Source organism: Enoplosus armatus, chromosome 14, assembly GCF_043641665.1.
Source record: "Enoplosus armatus isolate fEnoArm2 chromosome 14, fEnoArm2.hap1, whole genome shotgun sequence".
Classification (NCBI taxonomy): Eukaryota; Metazoa; Chordata; class Actinopteri; order Centrarchiformes; family Enoplosidae; genus Enoplosus; species Enoplosus armatus.
The window spans coordinates 16,920,578-16,940,334 of NC_092193.1; the positions used below are offsets into that span (position 1 = coordinate 16,920,578).

General features: G+C 42.7%; 2 protein-coding genes across 2 annotated transcripts in view; one reads left to right on the forward strand and one right to left on the reverse strand.

The window, feature by feature from the left end:
- Positions 1-1,553: 1,553 nt before the first annotated feature.
- Positions 1,554-4,353, reverse strand: LOC139296674 (Krueppel-like factor 9). Its single transcript, XM_070919147.1, has 2 exons — positions 3,783-4,353; positions 1,554-1,798 (listed from the first exon to the last, which is right to left on the reverse strand). Exons 1-2 carry the CDS (start codon positions 4,285-4,287, stop codon positions 1,554-1,556), a joined length of 750 nt encoding a protein of 249 aa, XP_070775248.1. The 5' UTR covers positions 4,288-4,353.
- Positions 4,354-5,888: 1,535 nt separating this feature from the next.
- The window catches only part of LOC139296427 (uncharacterized), a 32,158-nt gene continuing 18,289 nt past the window's right edge, over positions 5,889-19,757 (forward strand). Inside the window, exons 1-32 of the mRNA XM_070918828.1 lie at positions 5,889-5,910; positions 6,470-6,636; positions 6,725-6,795; positions 7,060-7,225; positions 7,471-7,608; positions 8,176-8,353; positions 8,451-8,593; positions 9,080-9,183; positions 10,383-10,548; positions 10,697-10,882; positions 11,010-11,162; positions 11,548-11,692; positions 11,925-12,083; positions 12,290-12,408; positions 12,502-12,711; positions 13,444-13,602; positions 13,697-13,881; positions 13,981-14,163; positions 14,694-14,785; positions 15,523-15,692; positions 15,890-16,043; positions 16,127-16,203; positions 16,292-16,472; positions 16,571-16,726; positions 16,949-17,082; positions 17,284-17,442; positions 17,625-17,808; positions 17,938-18,149; positions 18,306-18,494; positions 18,636-18,778; positions 18,906-19,065; positions 19,153-19,236. Coding sequence (XP_070774929.1) covers positions 5,889-5,910; positions 6,470-6,636; positions 6,725-6,795; positions 7,060-7,225; positions 7,471-7,608; positions 8,176-8,353; positions 8,451-8,593; positions 9,080-9,183; positions 10,383-10,548; positions 10,697-10,882; positions 11,010-11,162; positions 11,548-11,692; positions 11,925-12,083; positions 12,290-12,408; positions 12,502-12,711; positions 13,444-13,602; positions 13,697-13,881; positions 13,981-14,163; positions 14,694-14,785; positions 15,523-15,692; positions 15,890-16,043; positions 16,127-16,203; positions 16,292-16,472; positions 16,571-16,726; positions 16,949-17,082; positions 17,284-17,442; positions 17,625-17,808; positions 17,938-18,149; positions 18,306-18,494; positions 18,636-18,778; positions 18,906-19,065; positions 19,153-19,236 — 4,749 coding nt within the window. The remainder of the gene's footprint in view (positions 5,911-6,469; positions 6,637-6,724; positions 6,796-7,059; positions 7,226-7,470; positions 7,609-8,175; positions 8,354-8,450; positions 8,594-9,079; positions 9,184-10,382; positions 10,549-10,696; positions 10,883-11,009; positions 11,163-11,547; positions 11,693-11,924; positions 12,084-12,289; positions 12,409-12,501; positions 12,712-13,443; positions 13,603-13,696; positions 13,882-13,980; positions 14,164-14,693; positions 14,786-15,522; positions 15,693-15,889; positions 16,044-16,126; positions 16,204-16,291; positions 16,473-16,570; positions 16,727-16,948; positions 17,083-17,283; positions 17,443-17,624; positions 17,809-17,937; positions 18,150-18,305; positions 18,495-18,635; positions 18,779-18,905; positions 19,066-19,152; positions 19,237-19,757) is intronic.

The following is a 19,757-nucleotide window of genomic DNA, read 5'->3' on the forward strand; positions in this document are numbered from 1 at the left end:
ATTACCAGTTTTCTACATTAAAAGCTTAAAGCTTATATACATTTGCATCAGTATTAGACATAACACTACTGTGTATTATGTGTCATGTCATGGATGATAACTGAGCTAGACTTAAGGATGGCGTGCAAACAGTGAAGTTAGAGCCACTTTCTGGCAAAATTAATATTTGATCTATAATTAAATTGGATATACAAGAAAGAATATTGACAAAATTGCCCCAATAATGGTTACTAATAAAAATGAAGGAATGTGTCACCACTAAACCTTTTATATGGAATCAGCAAAGCTAAAAAAAAAGCTAAAAGACTTCTAGTCACTGCCTCGCTACCTAACATCACAATATTGTGCTACTCATGGTAAAGAAATGGTACTAAAGAGCACAACAACCTACAAATGAAGCACATGAAAACAGAGGAGTTTTGGCGGATGATGAATGTGCAGATTGTTACAGAAAATGTGAAAAAATCCCTGCAATTTGTGAAAGTGTTTCTGTTTGAGAAAATTAGGTTATTTTTCTAGGGTTGGGTTTATTTTTATTTTTTCAAATTTGCTTAATGATTCCCATTCTAATCGAATCCTGAGAGAGAGGGGAGAAAAAAAACCAAAGTATGTTGAAAGCAAAAACCATTTTTATTTTTCATAAGGTTTACGTTGCTATAAACATGTAATAAATGACGCAGTATTTTGTGATTTGGTTTTGGTCAAAAAGAAAGACAATTACAAATATTTTCTGTTGTGCCGTGCGAAAGTTGAATGGTTTTACATTAGTTTTTACTTTCGGAGGCATTAAAAATGTATAATATTGTCGTATTAGGCAATGTTGCAAATGAATGAGAAGGATTGCTTTATGGCATAATTGGTTTTTACAGAATTTTTGCATCAATGTGATGAAGTACCTTGATTTGTCGGGTATTAAATTCAGTGAATTAACCAAAAACAGATAACAGCTGGTTATTTCATCTATAAAAAGGTTTCACCATTTAATTGCATTATGTCATGATACAGGACATCAGAAATGCTAAATTCTTATACCAATTTGTGGTAAACATGTTGCCTCGTGTGTATGTAATTCCATGCAGTGATTTCATTTCACTGTATCATTACGATCTTTAGCAAAGCGTAGCCACACTTTGGGAAGCTAGCTCCAGTCCGCCATACTGTAAACATTATACACATGCTTTGATACACGTGTAACCGGCAATGTAAATGAAGTGCAGTAGGTCCAAACTTTGCTTTCAGGAAACGATAAGTGGAATCGAAAAGCACATTTCTTAACGAATCCCCAGTTCTTATAGATTTGGAACATTCTTGATACCCAACCCTAGTTATGTTGAGCAGGTGGATAGTGGTCACATGACTCATCTGTGTGGATGGAGAGATGAGGCTACTTCCCCCTCACATCCAGCGCTGTGTGTATTGGCTTGTGTACGTGTGTGTTATGTGCACAACACAGCAATGCTAAATCCTAATCAGTAGCTCTGATTGTAGCTGGTTAACTTGAAATCATCATGACCTTCTGTGCTCCTGCCAGGAAACCCCCAACCCGAATCATCCTAATGGTGCATGGCTGGGCTGGAAGAGGAGGATGTGCCCTTGTTGCGTACCAACATGGAAGGCTGGAAGTCAGGATGGCGGCGGGCGTGCTTGATCAGGTGGTCGCTGCGCATGAAGCGCTTCTCGCACAGTGGGCACAGGAAGCGTTTCTCCCCTGTGTGGGTGCGGGTGTGGCGGGCAAGCTCATCGGAGCGGGCAAACTTCTTCTCGCAGTCAGGCCAGGTGCACGGGAAGGGCCTCTCACCTGCAGCGTGGAGGCAGAGAAGAGAGAACCATTTATCATTTAAACATCAACTGTAATTTAAAGTCACTACATTTACATGACAAGCATGCTTTGGATTTTTTTAGATGACTAAAATATGTTATTCACACTTTCGAGAGATTTCCCCCTTCACCCAGTGCTGCATCTCTTATTCTCATTCTATTCAACGATCACAACAAACCAGGGCTGCATGAATGCAGTACGTCGGTTAAATAGCAGCAAATATGCAATTATTTTCATTATTGATATCGAAGACGCCCGTCTCCTAAAGCCCAAGGTGACGTCTTCAAATAGCTGGTTTTGTCTGACTGACAGTCCAAAACCCCAAAATATTAAATTTCCTCCACATAACACAAAGAGACAATCAAGAGACTGAAACTAGAGAAGAAAAGCAACTGAATTAATCAATTATCAAAATAGTTTAAATCATTTTCTATCGACCGACTCATCGTTTCAGCTCTAATACGTGCACTTTATGCGTGCGTAACAGCTGTGTAGCCTTTTTATTATTTCATCTTTCATACATTATACCTTAAATAACAGCCAAGCATAGTAACTGTTCCTCCATTAATGCATTGTGCAAGCATTTTATAGTTTTATGTTTGTTGTGTTTTGATATGTTCCTCAAAGCTAATATAACCATCTGCTTTGGAATTAACAATATAGGACACTATACGGTTTGTTTGCTTGACATTTTTGTCAATGCACAAGTATGTCAACAAATTAAAATATTAATAGGAAAACTGACTAAATCCCTAGAACGAAAAATTAAGTTTTAACTGAGCACATTAAAATACCAAGATAGGGACACAAATCTGCTGGCATTACTTTTATAAAATATGCTGTAGACAAAAATGTTCATCTCTACAAAGTTAAATACGAGACAAAACATATCTAGGATTTAGATTCTCCAGATTAGTCTTCCTAAACTACCGCTAGCCTTAATCTCTTGCAGGCAACATGAGTAAAACCAGGATAAGCGAGTAGGATGCACGGTGCCATTTTCAAGATCACAAAGCCAGGCCACGTTGTTGTTGCACTACTCTTTGTGGGCGTTCCCACCAGTTTCTTTGAGCCGTTTCCTGTCCTTAATCCGTTTGCGCCTGCTCAGTGACCCGAACACACCAATTCCCCTCATTTCGCGAAAAAAAAAACACACAAACTAAAAACCACACATGCACATTTAACCCTGTTGTAGAGCTCAGTGCCATTCTGACAGGTGGGTCTATTTCCAACTACATCCAGCTTTTTACATCGTGGCAATACACGAGAGCTGAAGTTAGAAAACGGTCTGTGAAGCGAGGCGCACTGATCAACAAACACACAAAAAGTGACGTTAGTGTGGACATTATCAGACACAGGGGTTGACGCATCCATTATCGGACGTGCCTCCTTCTGCAGCTCTTCTCCAAACGTTTTATCAATAATTTACACATTGCAGAGAGTAAAGTCGATTTCAAGTCGCCAGGCAGAACACAGGATGCCCGAAGAAACACTGATCAGCCAAAACACCAAGCACTTGCTGCTGCCATCCACAGGATAGGCTACGACCGACAATGAACTCGCTACTCTCGACGTTAAGGTTTCGTCTTACGTTCATTTCATATGCAAATCCAGTCGGGAGGAAGACCTTCGTCACCGGTTTTAACGTCCAGCCCAGTTCTTTTGTTAGTTTACTTCTTTGTCAGAGTCTCTGGAGGGGAGTTTTTCTGTCTTTCCCTCTTTGTTTGGCCACGTTATTGTACCGAATCGGGGGTAAATGGAGGAATAAATTGTCACCACCACGCTACTATTAGCTAATCCAAGTATACGTCCCATGTTTATCTGACATACTGGTAATAACAATATGACGTGCGTGTCACCGACAAAGCAGAAGTTAGGGACAAAGTTTAATACTCGGGGGCTAGCGATGTATGTACACAACATGTAAACTGCTGATGTAACCAAACTGTTGTCGTCTCCATACCTGTGTGTGTCCGGATGTGTGCCTTCAGGTGGGACGATTTCCCGTAAACTCTGTCGCATCCGTCAAAAGTGCACTGATGTCGCTTCACCGGGGAGCGCGGGGCCCCCACGCCTCCTCCTCCTCCCCCCCTCAGCTGCTGCTGCTGTCCGGGGACCGGGGTGGCGGAGGGGGTCATGGTAGGGGTGGTCGGGTCGGACAACGTGGTGTAACCGCTCTCCCCACCGCACGAGGAGTTGCTGCTCTCCGAGTAGGCCGACATGGGGCGGAACTTACCGTGCAGGTCGGTGAGGATACCGGCCACCGCCATCATGTTCGCCCCCTCCAGCCTCAGCGTCTCCCGCACCTCCCTGTCCTCTCTCGACCCGTCGGGCTCCCCAGGGAGCAGGCCCACCATGGCCGGCTGGCTGGCGGGGGCGACCGGGGTGGGTCTGTGCAGGACAGGACCGCTGGATATCGATACCAGACACTCGGCAGCGAAATAATCAGACGAAGCAGTCAACGACATTGTTATCTGCCTCGTTTTGTTGGCTTTAGAAAAAAATAACGACAAAAAATACGCCAGGAGGGGCTAACGGCAGTCTGATCCCGACCTCGTTTTCATCAAACTCGACGACCTCACCGCTTCCAGCCGAGCTTTGTTACCGCCATACAGTGTACCAGTAGTTTGAAAACGACTAAGTAAATCAAAGAAAAGGCACAATTAAGAATAATAATGTGCTAAAACTGTGCCAATGTCTCCGGCCCAACATGCGTGCCCCTAAGCGTCTGACGGTTCATTGTGTCTGAGCCTCCGAGAAGCCGGTCAAACCTACGCCCCCTGGTCCGGACTAAGGATGCGTTCATGACCTGTCGGTTGAAATGCTTTGGTGGTGTTTTCGCGTTAAAATTTCTATAAAGCCCGCGCTAGTACTCTTATTCTGTCAATACAATTACACCAATGTCGGTTCGATAAGTGATACATCTAACTCACTGTCATATGTTAAACATGACAAACGTAATATCAAACACAAACTGAAAATATAGCATTTAGTTGTGTTTTTCAACTGTATTTTATATATTACATCTCAATTACAAGTATACCCTTTTATAATATTAGCATACTAAAGCTTACATTAACATAATACACCTAACAAACTACGCTACTGGTACTATTTAATTACCTTGAAAATTGGGTTGAAACCGGGTTAACGCTATTTTTCAAAGGGAATACCATGTTTTGTGTGTACATGAATGCAACGTCAACCAGCAGCATTCAGTGACTGACGTCTCAGCACGGGCGTGGACCGCGGCGGCGGGTGCATCGTGGAAAGTAGGTGGCAGGCAGCTTGGGTAATGATGGGGGAAGGAGATGGGGATAAAAGGCGTGCTGGGTGAATTAGTTTCAGTCCAGTCGGTTCAAGAACGTGGCTGAGTGGTGGAGGGCGTTTTATTTCACATTTCTGACAAATATAGTTCTATGAAGAGCCATCACAGCCCCCCAAATCTCTACTTTTTCAACTGTTTTTAATCCATAAAACACAGACACTAGAGGTCTCTCTTCTTATGCTTAGCTCTCTCAACTGTAGTTGTTTGTCTTCAGAGAAGTTTATGAATCAGCTATTAACACATTAGAGCCCACTCTGGTTGTGTGGCTTATTGATTATGGTCACATTGACAGTGTGTGTATGTGTGTAGGAGTGTGTATCCTCAAATACTTTCCAAGCAACTCTATTTCATTGTTGAAGAAGGGGTACAATAGCATAAACACTTTGGTAATTATTATTACAGGCTTTGTTTTGTAGTTGTATTCTATAGTACTATATATTGTTATTTTGTCCACCCCTTTATAATGCCCCATGCTGTCCATGCAGAGAACCTGTCAAATAAATACGTCTCAGATTGGATTTTATGCTGCCAGGCTGCCGGCCTTCAAACTGTTTAACTTTCCTGCAATAAACTGTATTTTTCTCTCCATATGTGGTTCATGTCTTATGTCTGTCCAAGTTAATGAGGGTAAAAGAAAACCAAATTTTTTTGTGAGGCCCGGTGCTCTGTCAAGTGATTGGCTCATTGAATGTTTGTAGCTCCAGCTTGGAATGTATTTCCTGATTGGTTGCTGTGAGCACTATGGGTCACTGTGGAAGCCCACGTACAAGCGTGGTCATTCAGTGGCTGTGAACACTGCTTGGTTTTCATCTTGCTTACATGTGGAGGCTTGGAGGCAGCCAGACCTGCAGTGACTTGGGGTTGCTATGGCTATGTCTTTGTTACTGCCCAATTGTCTGCATGTTACACTAATTTTTCTCCTGCTATGTGGTGAGTTTTATGGCTTTTGTTGTGAGCTATTTCATTCTTGGTGTGTCATTTAATTTTCCTTTGAAAGCTGAGATGATTAAGAGTCATGATGACATTGAGTCAGTATTCAGTATGGAGGTTTGGCAGGCTTTCTTTGAGAAAAGTTGTTGTTTTTTGTCATTATGTCTGACATTTCTGACCTGATTTTCTATGCAGTTGGTGATTGCTTTCAGATGGAAAAAAATCTCTGTGATTCAACTTGTGCTGGTGAGAATCCAGTTTGTTGCTTATATCGAATATGATGCATGCTCACTGACAAATTTTCATGACATTAAATTATTTGTACTACAAGATTTGCCTCGGTGAAACACTTCTTTCATTTGAATCTTGTGATTATTATTTCACGTCCACAGGGTTTCCTACCCCTGACTTGTCCTATCAGAGGGGGGTGAGGTATACTTACAGGTATAGCACGACAATTACTACAACCCTTCATGGCTCCACTGCTGGCAGGAATGGACTCGCTTTGGACTGTGTGGTTGATATCGACGTGGTTTCCAAGTGTCACTTAATGATGCAGGTGAGCTTTATTAAAAAGTGTTTGTGAAAAAATATGTATATAAAGTATTTCAAAAAGTCAATGATTTATGCACACGCTTTTCCAACAGATTAGGAACTCACAGATAAAGCGGCTTTCCCCTCAGAAGGAGCACTCTGTGCAGCGTTTAAAGAGCTTGAGGTAATATAAGGTTGATTTCATACAGTTTGGTGTGCTTTTATAAAGAATAGTGAATCAATGAATGAATGATTCACCTTTCATCTGCCCAGTTATTTTGCACACTTGCATGTGGTTCTATCTGTTCTCGGTCATTCAAAGTGTAAGTCCAGATCATTTTGGAATGCTACAACTGTTTTTCCTCTGAATGTGATACTCTGTTCAGATGCTCCACTTGTCTATGTTGTCGGGTCTCAGGGGGGCTCATCTGGTGTTTTTGTTTCCCAGGGAGTCACTGGAGAGAACGCGCCTCAAGTTCTCCCTCCAGGGGGGAAAGGTCACGGCCCTCTGTCTCCAAGAGGGGGAGCAGGTGTGGGCCCTCAACATTAAAAGGGCTCTACTGAGCATGCTCCAGACCTCCCGCATGGCCTCCAAACAGAAATTAGAAAAGGAGGTGAGGGTTGATGAGGGCTATGTTCTATGTAACACATGTCCAATTTGCAAGATGTACACATACAGCAGCTCCTCAGTCCTTATGGAGATTTCAAAATAAAACAAATGCAACAACTACTTCTTCTAGTCTGACAAATACCACCTCTACTCCTGCTACAAACAATAACCGTCATTAACATTCTCTTGCCATAATATAGTGAATTCATAGGGCGATTATCTGACTTTTCTTTAATGCCTCTCTCTCAGACGGATGTGTATGGGACGTGCACCAGCAGGTATGAGCGGCGAGGACCTGTACTGCTGAAGAGCAGGGATCTAAAACAGTGCCAACAGTCCAGGCTGGAAAACTTCTGGCCCCATTCAGTATCTTTAACCGAAGATACAGTGAGTCTACCTCTCTTCTGTCTTTGTCGGAGATGTATGGAAATGTGGATAGGGCTGGTACTTTTTCTGGGGTTTTTGGGGTGTTTTTTTGTGAATTTTTGGGGGGTTTACGTTCTACAATTAAAAATGTACACATGGTAGTTATGTTATAGGCTGATACCACTATTTTTAGAGTCAGTATATCAGGTCAAATTAATAAATAAATAATTCAATATTTCTCCAATTGAATTTTATTACAGGCCATGTGGAGCTTTGAAATAATATTTAGACCATCATCAATCCAAGTAATTAAACACAAATAGGCATGTTCCATTGTTGGACTTCGACCCCTGACCTCAGTACTTTAAAAATCTTAGCTATGACCCTGGTGGTACATCATGTTTGTAGATTCTACTCACTTGTATCTGAGTTCAACAACAGAGGAAGTTGAAAGTGGGTGATGGCAGGGGTTGATTTCCACACCACTGAATAAGAGGATGTCCTTTTTAGGCGTCAGTCATTTGGTTCAACAGCTGCATTTGATTCATGCTTTTATGATAGGAGGTTTGTTTCATGCCTTTTCACTAGTCAATGCAGTCAGAGCTGCACTGTGTTCAGAGGCATGGATCCACAGTGATGGAAGAGGTCAACTGCACTGAAGCCGTTTCCATGGCAATGTGGTCCAGGACTGCAGGGCTGGTGAAGACCCAAACAGTGTCTACCCTGCTCCTGCTCAGAGCCCAGCCAGGGACTCCTTCAGGCGCAGGTCAGGAGTAGTATTAACACTTTTGCAGTTACCCTTAGCAACCAAACTGTTTTTCAGACACGGAGCGTCATGCCTGTTCTCCTCAATGCTCATGCAGATTCCTTGGGTCTTGGTGTGCTAACTGACCTGCAGTTTGAGGATGAGGGGGCTGCAAGGCCAGGAAAAGCCAGAGTGTCAACGCCTCAGCAAGCCAGTCAAACTGTCAGGATGTTATGTAGCCTCACCTCAGACCCACAATTGGTAAGTCTCAACAGGTTCCAGTCAGCTTTTAACTCTATTTAACTGCAAGGAACACTTGTGTTTCAGTTCACCTGTCTTACATTTTAGGTGCTGCAGTCCTTTTCAGCAATGAATATGAACCACTTTTAAGTAGACCGTACCCCGCCAGACCACTGTTGGCTTGTTTGTAAGTCGTGGCTTGACTTCCCCCAAGGCTTTGCTGTGTATGAACCAATCATTTTAATGTCTCCCGTACACAAGAGGTCAGTCAAACCTAATCTGGCAACCTTCATCGTAGTCTGTTTACATGGGACGTGTTTAAAAGAGGCCGTCACACCCAGAGCCTGGCATACTCTGTGATATAATTACTGTGAAGGATGTGTGTTCACAGTTCTGCAGGAGGCAGTTGGTTCTGGCTGAGCAGGAATAGTTTTGAAAAACTGAAAAATAGTATTTGTTTCATGATATCTGTAAATCCATATATGTGTTTGGATTTGATCTGCACAGGTATCACAAGAGTTCCTTGAACTGGCTTTCCAGCTGAGAGATCTGACTCTCTCTCAACTGAAGACACTTTGGCAAGAAGCGTCTTTCAAGTGCCGCAATGACTGGTCAGTATTTTCCTGTGTTTGATAATGGAGTGCCTTTTGGGTAGTCCTTCAGTTCTTTATCAGTCTGTCTCCAACACGACTGTTTAAGTTGCACATTTCCACACTCTGCATTATAATTGATGGAATATCTTGTGCTTAGCTACCAGTAAATTGGATTGAAGCTGAAAGGACTCTTATCTATGGATTATAATTAGAAAAAAACACAGACGACATGTCAACAAGTAAACAAAGGACAGTCAGACACAGATGACCTAACATGCTAGAGCAGGACAGGGTCCCCTCCGTAGTCCTTAGTATCATCTACCACAGAATATAGCAAATGCACCTTTATCATAGTGGACATTTTGACATAACATAATTAACAGTGGTCTCATTCCAATTAGGTGTGGCTGTCTTTCATATTGTGCACTCTGGCTCATTGCATGGCTTACTGGCACAACTAAATGCGATGGAAGCAACTTTAAAGAAAAAATACAACATGCAATTGTTTAGCTTAGCATAAAGACTTGAAACAGGGAGAAACAGCAAGTCAGGCTCTGTCCAAAGGTAACAAAATCCACAGAGCAGCACCTCTAAAGCTCACTAATTTACGTCATATGTATATATACAAAAACCAACCTGTAAAAACCATGTTGCTTTTTTTACCAAGCAGACTCTAGGAAGTTACTGCACCAAGCCAAGAAATAGTACTGCACAAAACCCCCCTGTAAAACCACAATGTCTTGTTTTTACACTGTGGTCTTTGTACAACAAATTAGATAAAATGTTTGAATTAGTGAGCTTTAGCTTTAGATTTTCCTACCTGTGGACAGAAACCTAGACAGCCTAGTCTGTTTCACTGTTTCACTATTTCCAGTCTTTGTGCTAAGCTAAGCTACATTTTAAAAACACATCAAAAGCAAATGAAAACAGCAAATCTAGAAGTCACTGTAATCTAAATGCTTTGTTACAATGTGTATTTTATAAAAAAAATCTTTATACTAAGCTAAGCTAACCAGCTGCTCGATGTAGCTTCATATTTACAGTGACATGAGTGTGGTATCGATCTTCTCATCTAAATCTCTGCAAGAAAGCAAAAAAGCATATCTCCCAAAATGTCACACTACTGATACTTTTTACAACACCACATTATATTGTATGACATAGGTTACATACAGACAGCACAGGTTGATTCTGTTGTTGATGAACTGTTTGGACAGGCAGCCTTTGTTGGATGCATTACCAGCCTGCAGATCTGAAAACTGCATCATACTACTGACTGACCTAATGAGGAACAAAGAGGTGGAGGAGGAGCAGGCTCACGCTTTCCTCACCACCATAGCCCTCATCCCTCATCCATCGCCACAGATCATCGACTCCATCAATGTAGGAACCTCTAGGTGACATTAATGATGACCTAAATCTCTCAGCAAAGCTACTTTCTCTATTCAGTCCTGAGATATGTTAGTCAGCAGAGATATCATATAAAAATGTGTAAGATAAGATGCTTCAGCTAATACTGTATCTGTGTCAGGTCTTAATGGAGGTCCCAGAGGTGCGGTCCAAAGCGCTGTTAGCTGGATCATCTTTGGTCTATCAGTTGTGCCAAAGGTCTCGAGCCTCCTGCAGTGAACTTCCTCAGGTACAGACCTTCGTAAAGACGCTCGAGGAAACCCTGCAGGGGGGCTGCGAAGGAGAACTACCCACTCAGAGAAATACAGTAGGTGCACTTCACATTACGTACTGACACTGAGCCTGGTGATAGATCTAACTGTCTAAAGCATGTATGTTTTGAAACAATTTTATATTAACAATGCCTAAAACGTATATATGTTGTCGCCCAACAGCTTTTTTATGCACTGAAATCAGTGGGAAACGCCGGCCTGTCTGCTCCAGCATTCGTACCTCGGCTAAACTGCATCATGCTTGGTCACTCAACTGCACTGGAGCTGAGACTTGCTGCCATCCAAGCATTCAGACGCCTTCCCTGCTCAGCTGATGTGAGTTGATTCTGAAATGAATACTTTCTGACTAAAAGTGAAATCATAATTTGCAACAATGACATCAGGAGACTTCTGTAACACATTCTGTTGCATATTATTTCTGTTGAATTAGTGGAAAAACAAAACTTAGCATGTAAGGAATTTTACTTAACTGTCAGTATCCTGTAAAAAGGCGCTGATCCCGAACCCATTAATTGATTATAAGCTGACCTTCCCCTTTAAGCGAAGGTTTAGTCACTCAAATGTAACTATAATAAGTCTTCATATCACAGAAGCGAACTTTCTAAGTGACATGATAATTGATTCATGATGAGTTGAGGTGGAGGTGAAGAGGTGAGCGGCAGTCTAACATCAGTGACTGACAACAGTTTCCTTCCTTCAGAGATCTGTGCTGTTGCAGCTGTACCGCTCCTCCCAGGAGGATCCCGAGGTCAGAATCGCTGCATACCAGCAACTCATGCGTTGCCCCGATCAGGGCGTGTTTGAAGTGGTGAAGACGACGCTGAGGAACGAGACCTCCGGCCAAGGTCTGATTGAAACCGCTTTGTAGATGGGAAGCCCAAAATAGCTTCTCCCTGTGAAAATGATTAGCAATTGTTATTACTGATGAACTAAATAAGTCTTCTGCTGGTCATGTTCACTCATTATAAATGGAATGAATGGTAAGGGGGAAAGAGGAAAAGGCAGGTGGTTCCGTTCCTATCGCATTCATCTTGTTCTGGTTGACATTATGAGCCTTTTGCTCTTCTGCTCCTCTAGTGGGCTCATATGTGTGGAGTCACCTGACTAATGTCCTGAGGAGCGAGGACCCCATGAAGCAGGCCCTGGTTGAGTCCCTGCCTGACGACATTATCAGCAGAGACTTTGAAGCTGAGTTTTTGAAATACTCCTCCTATTCAGACTACACTGTTTCATCAGGTAATGGTGGCTTCACTTCAGCTACAAGCAATCGGGATTAATGTCTGAATTTTCCACTAAAACACTAATATGCATATGCACACCAAAAAGAGATAAACTGAATCATTTGTACTGCGACTAAGCACATAAACAGAAGGTGATGGTGCATTTAAAGGTGCAGCGTGTGAGCAGCCCACAGCTCTGTTTCGTTTTTTTGTTTGTTTCAGGCATGGGAATAACAAATGTGGAAACGTCTTTGGTTTTCTCTCCCAAATCATTCCTACCAAGATCTGCCACTGCCAACCTGACGGCATATTTTCACGGCAGAGCCCACAACCTTCTGGAGGTGAGTTTGACATCCATTTGATTTTCATTCCTAAAAGTATATTAGAGTCATACCAAATTATGTTCAGCGCCTGCATTTTGTTTCCCGACACAGGTGGACGTTCACGTAGAAGATGCTGAACCACTTTTGAAGAACATTTTCGGTCACCAGACCCATGACTCTGACGGAGAGTTTGTGGCTGAAAGCCGAAAACAGTCCAAAGAGGCGAGGAGGACCAGAAGAAAAACAGATGATGGCCATAGAGGAGAAAGAGAAATGTGTTTATCCAGCACCAACAGTTATCTGGACCAGGCCAGGGCCATGGTGAGGTCACTGTGTTTGTTGTTATCATCTTTTTTGGCTGGTGTCTTAGGGGAGGTTAGTAGCCATTTACATTGCATTTTAGATTTTAGTCTTTTAGTCCAGTGGTTCCCAACCTGGGGGTCCTGACCCCATCCGGGGTCGACAACTGAATTTAAGGTTTTTTTTGGAAGTTTATATCTTTATTTATTTATTATAAAGCCCGCCTGCTTGGACTATTAAAATGTTTGTATGATACTGAAATTAAAATAAATTAATAAAAAAATCATAATACAGACATAGAATTGTGTTCCTAAAAATATGACACATCTGATACATTGCAATATCCACAGGAAATAGTCTATTCAGAATTGTTTGCAAATTGCTCTGTTCACTATTTAGGTTAATTGTTTTTTATGCAATGAATATAATGAAATATACAAGATCTGAAGACAAGAAAAGTTGCAAATTCTCACATTTGAGAAGCCGCAAACATCAAGTAAATCATCAAGTTTTTTGCTTAAAAAATGACTTAAACGATTAATCAAGAAATGACAATTCATTTTCTGCCAATCGACCAATTGATTAACTGACTAATATTTCCAGTTCCAGCATTTTAAGCAACGAGTAACAGGTGCAAAGACTGCCTCAGACAATCAGAGGAACAAGAAAGACAGCTGCTAAGATGAAACACAAAATTTACAATACAAGGTAGGATTCAGTCAGCGCCACGTGTTTTTGCTTTGTCTTTTCCAGTTGTTTGGGAGAAGGAGAACAGAGGAGAACAGGCCCAAGTGTTGGGTTGGTGTGAAGGTGTTTGGCAATGAGCTCAGCGTGTTTACATGTGAAGACCTCTACAATCAGATTAACCAGCTGTCGCTGAGCGTGGCAGGACTGGCTGTCAAACTGCTCAAGGTATATTGGAGGTGGACTTTGTCTGTCTATTCTCTGTCTGTTTGTCTTATTTTCATACACACTCAATCTGCCCTCCTTCCTTTTCGTGCTCCAGGGTCATGAGGTCCAGCTGAACCACAGGGCCGTGCTGATGACAGAGGAGCTGCTTTTACCGTCTCTGTCTGGTTTGCCCGTCAAACTGGGCATCAACATGACCTCCCTCCTTTCACTGCGCCTGAAGGGCAACGTCAACTACAGGGATACTTCTCACTTCTCCCTCACTGGATACATCAAGCCCAAGTACTCCAATATTACCACATTTAACAGCGGCTACAACTGTGACATTTGGCTACAAACTGTGCCCGGTAGAGTGTAACTCTGTAAGTCTTTTATTCTCAGTGCCTATGTGGGGCTGTCTGCCAGGATGGGGGTTGATGGTGCTTTGGGTCAGGCTGCAGTGGACTGGGTCTCAGAGCTGAGGAGCTCCACCAGTCTGGATGGCGGTGTCCAGCTGCAGGAGGGGCGGGATCTCAGAGTCACACTTAACACACCGGAGGACGTCATGGACATCATCTCTCTCAGGTAAGTGTGGGCATTTCAATTAATTACACCATCTCCAATCATCCATCTAACCCTCCGTATTGGTGAACATGTATGTTTACAAATTAATTTTTACTTAATTTAGTCAAAATCCTCAACTGTTTATAAGGATTAAGAGAGGGTTTATAATCATATTTTAGCCTCTTTACTACAGATCATGTAGGCTTATCAACTCTACTACCACACAAAATGTATGTAAATATGAACACAGTATGCACAGTGTTGATTATCATGTGCAGTACTTAAATTACTTATTATTGTTTAAAATATTTCTTGAAAAGTTCTTCACTATGTCTGTATATTTGCAGTGTACACTTTAGATTATCTTTCCAAATTTTACTCTCATTTTTTGTACACTGTTTTTAATCAAGTTTAGCAAGAATCTTGGAACGACAAGTGCAACGTTGAATTGAAACTAAACAGAACATAGTGTCTGTTAGTTCCTGTTAATAATGAGATGTTTTGAATAATGGTTTCCTGAAAACAGTGAGTGTAATGTTTGTGCTCACCAGCTCCAGAGTGTTTCAACTCAGTGGGGACCACAGGGAGGAGATGAAGGTGCCAAAGAGTCGAGTCCAGAGGACCACCTGCACCCCAAAGACATGTATGTCCTCACACTCTGTGTATGGCGTTATACATGATACATAGAAGTTGTTGGACAGTTTGTAGCAGATTGAAATATAAAAATGTACCCTTTTGAATTGTTACTGGCGATGGACTTTTTAAAAATACCACACACGTTGCCTTTTTATAGCTTGTGCATTGCTTTTTTAGAACTTTTTTAGTCTATATCTGTTCCATTGGTTATGTAATTTAACTATGCCTATTATATTATATATAACATTTAACTTGTATATTACTTTGCATCCATCTGAGTAACTTTGGCTCCTCTGTTTAGCCATTATTACATTATTACTTGTGCCCTGTCTTTCCAAATGTGGATTGAACCATTTCACACAGTACTTTTTAGTTTTGTTGAATTGTTATTATGGGCTAATACTGGGCTGCCAGTATTTCCAGCCCATATTTGGCCACCATATAACTGTTTTCATTGTACCTGTGAAGGCTGCATGCACTGTGTTTTTCAGGGGTGGGGAGGGTGCTGTAAATGTGTGTGTATGCTTGAGTGTGAGTGTAAAGACTGGATTTTAAAAGTGTGATGAAGAAAGACAATTTGATTCTGTTTCCTTCTCTGATCTGGCTGAAAATCATAGAATTATGCATCAAAACATTTATCTTAAAGTCAGCTGTGATTGTTTGATTGATTGGTTGACTTTCTGCAATGATCACATTATAATAGTTCGATTCTTTACCAAAACACTGATCTCTGCTCCCTCACAGGGTCCAAGATGGTCGGCTGGCAGCTGTGCTCCAATGCCTCTTACCCATTACCTGCCACAGGTCTTTCTCTTCCCCCTCCAGGACCAGTCCACCTCTCCCTCAGGCTGCTGAAGCTGGACAGAGGCCTCCATTACTACCTGCTGGAGGCTGCCTACTCACTGCTCCCTCAGGTGCAACGAAATACAAAGATCGACTGATGAGTTTCATCTTTAGTTCAGTATTACCGTGTGTGAGATAAACATGACCATAATATAGTGTAAAGGGTCTTCAAGGGCTTTAAAGAGCAGGACTGTAGACTTGTGTGTGTGATCTCTTTATCCAGTCTCACAGTGGGTAACGCCCAACGTTGTCCCTGCTTATGTTTCAGGGACGCACCTGGTTCCCCAGAGAGGCCTCCATCCACCTCCTCCTGGCCACACCTCAGTCCTCCATCCCCAGGGACATGTCTCTAGACCTGACCTTCAACCCTCAGAGACTGCTGCTGAGGATCAGCCATCCTCTGAAAACCATCCACATACAAGGTTGGTCACAGAGGAACGCCATAGCAAAAGAAAAAACCTGGCTTCTGTTTGGGCTTAATGCTGAAAATGTGCTGTTTTCTCAGGGCAACTTGAACAAGAGAGGAACATAAAGTCAGGGAAGCTAGAGCTGTTGATTGACGGTGTTCATTATTATATCATGGTAAGTATTGAGATTTTTCTGTTGGATAGATTTAATCTTTAAATGATTTCCCAGTCATGAAAGATGTTAATTCGTCTGTCATGTTTAGGGTTTGGTCGATACTCAGACCCTCCTGTCAGAGCAGAGAACGCGCTATCACCTTGAAGCCAAAATGGCCGCTAATGGACATCCCATGATCCTCTCTGCTAATGTTACTCGTGGATTGGGCAGGAAGACCAGCTTCTCTGCCACTGTGAAAAATGTGTTCAAAGAAACTGCATCACTGTCCGGTATCCAACCGACACGACCAAACAATATGCATTTATTATCTCGAAAAGTTTTACATTCAACATTTAAATGTTGCTGTATTCATCATTACCCACATCAGTGGCCCTGGAGCGCAGGCGGGATGGCAGCAGCAGGCAGTACTCTGTGGAGGCGGAGCTCCTGTTGCCCGGTGTGGTCGGCACCAGGATGCTGGGGCTGATGGAGCAGAAGGGCTCACTGTGGAGCTCCGCGCTCAGGCTCAAATATGGTCTGGGAGGTGAGTGACTGAAAAAACAGACAGCGAAAAGTTTTGATGCCACTCGACAGTTTAAGCTGCTGCCAATAGGAGGAGACTCTAACAAAAACTTGCCATTTAGAGATGCCAATTAGCAAAATTGCTCCTGTTTACGTTTGAAGAAATGGAGCAGTTCCCCAGCAAATGTCTCATCGTCAGGGAGAATATGTAGTCAGTTTGTCCTGACCTTTGACCCCCACCCAGGTGACGCCCGGCACCTGCGTCAGGAGTGCCACACGTCTCAGAGACTAAGGAGCGAGAGGGACTCAAACCTCACGTACATCATGAGAGCAGATCATGAATTTTACTGCTCCAACACGGCTCCCATCAACCACAAGGTAACTGGAGACATGAACCCACAGGATCACACGGAAAAAGCTGTTAATATGAATCTTTATCTAACACTTGTCAGATTCAGTTGTTTGGTTCTGTCTTGTATGCATGCCAGCGCTGCTAATTTCCAGCTTTAGGGAACTGAACAGCAGAGGTTCTTTCTGTTGTAAAGAGCTCTTTGGTTTCTCTTTTCTGTGCATCCGCAGATCCACCTCAGGCACGAGGAAAGCCCCCGCCACATTAAATCAGCCCTGGACATGAGCTACGGCAAACACTGGGATGAGATTAACAACAAACGCACACTTCTTCTGAGCCAGTCCTTCAAAAACCAATCCACACAAAATCACACCAGCTACACACTGGAGGTAAACAGGCCTGCGTCTGTGGTGGTCGGTCCTCTCTGGCTGGAGTACTTCTGTTATTCTATTAGACTGAAGAAGCTTTTTCATTCAAACCAACACATCCACAAAAAGACATTTATGAATGTATCGCCTGCTGTGAGATAATCTTTGTATTTGCATTTTCTAAGCATTAAATGTTTTCCCAGTTCAGTCTCCATGTGCCAGAGAAGAATTTAAACTACAGGACTCAACTTCTGCACTCTCACCTGAGACAGCTCGGGTCTGAGAGCAGCACTCACCTCAAAATCAACTACAACAACCTGATGCCTCTGGTGGCTGGATTACACTGGAAAAGCCCTCCCAAAGACACCCTGCAGAAAAAATGGGAAGGTGAAACACGTTTTAATGCCCCATACACGTTTTGTTTGCATTAATCTTGCATTCATTTTTAAGTTTTATTGGAGTTAATACCTGCAGTGAGGCACTGGTCAGCATCACATCTTTCTCATCGTTGTCCAGGCACATTTAACATGGACACACCGTGGCTGTACATCTACACTGCCCACAAATTGAGCCAGCACCAGCGCCACACACTCCAGCTCACCTCAGAGCTGACAGCCAGCAAGTGGCTGACCATCCGCAACCTCCTCCTGGAGGGTTTGTACAGGGACAGGGGCAGGGAGAAGGAGGCCCGGCTGAAGCTCTACACACCAGCTGTCACCTACATCCAAGTAAGGAGAGAAGGGGCTGCTTCATATTTAAATTCCATTTTAGAATAGAAAAATTATCAAGATAACATCATGTCGTGTGATAACTTGGAAAGGTATACGACCAAATTTTTAAATGCACATGCCTTCTGCCCCTCCAACTCCTCCGTCCCTCCACAGGCAGGAGGGTGGGGCGTGCTGGGGAAGCGAAGTGTGAAGGCCTCTGCCTCCTTGAGCTCGTTGTGGACTCTACCCTTGGGAGGAGACATCTCTCTGGAGGCCTCTAAATTCAGCCACACCCTGCAGATGGCCTCCACCTACGGCAAGCACAACGTCAGCCTCGCTGCTACCCTAAACACTGTGGATAAGGTGGGTGGCGACACTCTGTGGGAGACTGGGTGCGTTAACTTAGATGCTTTTAGCAAATTATAGGATGAAGTTGTCATTTTGTGTTATTTATCTCATCTCTGATGTTCCAACAATCTTTGACTATCTACTACTTTCTTTAAGAATTTGAAAAAGAGGCAAGCAATACTGAAGATGACCTTCTCGAAGCCGAAGAGTCCGGCCACTGAACTGGAGTTCGAGGGAGTCGTGGAGGAGCTGAGGAAGGACAAGAAGATGTATCAGAAAACAGCGATGCTCCAGCTCAGGTCTGTGCCTCAATCTGACTGACTGGTAATGAATCTGATGTATTTCAGGATGGTTGTGATTTCATAACAAAACAAACAGTGGCAGCGAGAACATTGCTGACTTTAATAGCAACACCCTGTCGCACAGACAGCCCTTCCAGAGCTTTCCTCAGACTCTCCTCCTGCGGGAGACTTTCACCGTCGACCTCCTCAAAGGCCTCTACGTCCTGGAGTCGAAAGCTGGTCTCCATGGCAACAGAGAGGTCATCCACACCCTCACCCTCGGCTACCAACCACCGAGCCCTTTTGTACGTTTAGTGCAAGTTAATTTATTAATAATAAAACAATTTCTGTATTCTGGGATTTTTATTTTTTGTGGCTCTCCTCGTGTTTAGGTTTGTTCTGCACTGATCCATCCATTCAGCTCTGACATTGTTCCCTCTGACTCAGAAATCTGTGTGACCATAACCAGCAACCAGGTAAACTGCCAGCCTTCCAAACTCAAAACACTGACTTAAAAGACACATTAATTTCAATTGAACCCAAACTGTAAGCTAATGTTAGCTTTTTTTTCAACTCTTAAATTATAGCCTATGGCTCAATGTTTCTAAAGATATTAAACATGTAAATTACAAACTGAAAACCTGCAGAGTTTCATGAGAATCTAATGTAATGTCAGAGCCATTGAATCATATGTTGGGTTTTAATATTTCATTCAGTGTAAGTGTGACCTAACTTGAAATACTTGTTGGTGTTGATGTCAAAACATGTAGAAAATGCACCATCTAACTTCTATACTGTAGGTGGATAATCTAGGGAAATATTTTATATTTGGCACACTCCTTTTCAGACCCAGAAAGACATACAAGGGAGGTTACGTGTCGGTAGCAAGGAGAAACTGACTTTCTTCGGACAGGTTCAGTTGAACCCTTTGCACTCAAGTCACCAAGCGATAAAAGTTAGAGCTAACTTCACCCATCAGCTCCAGGTAAACCTGCTT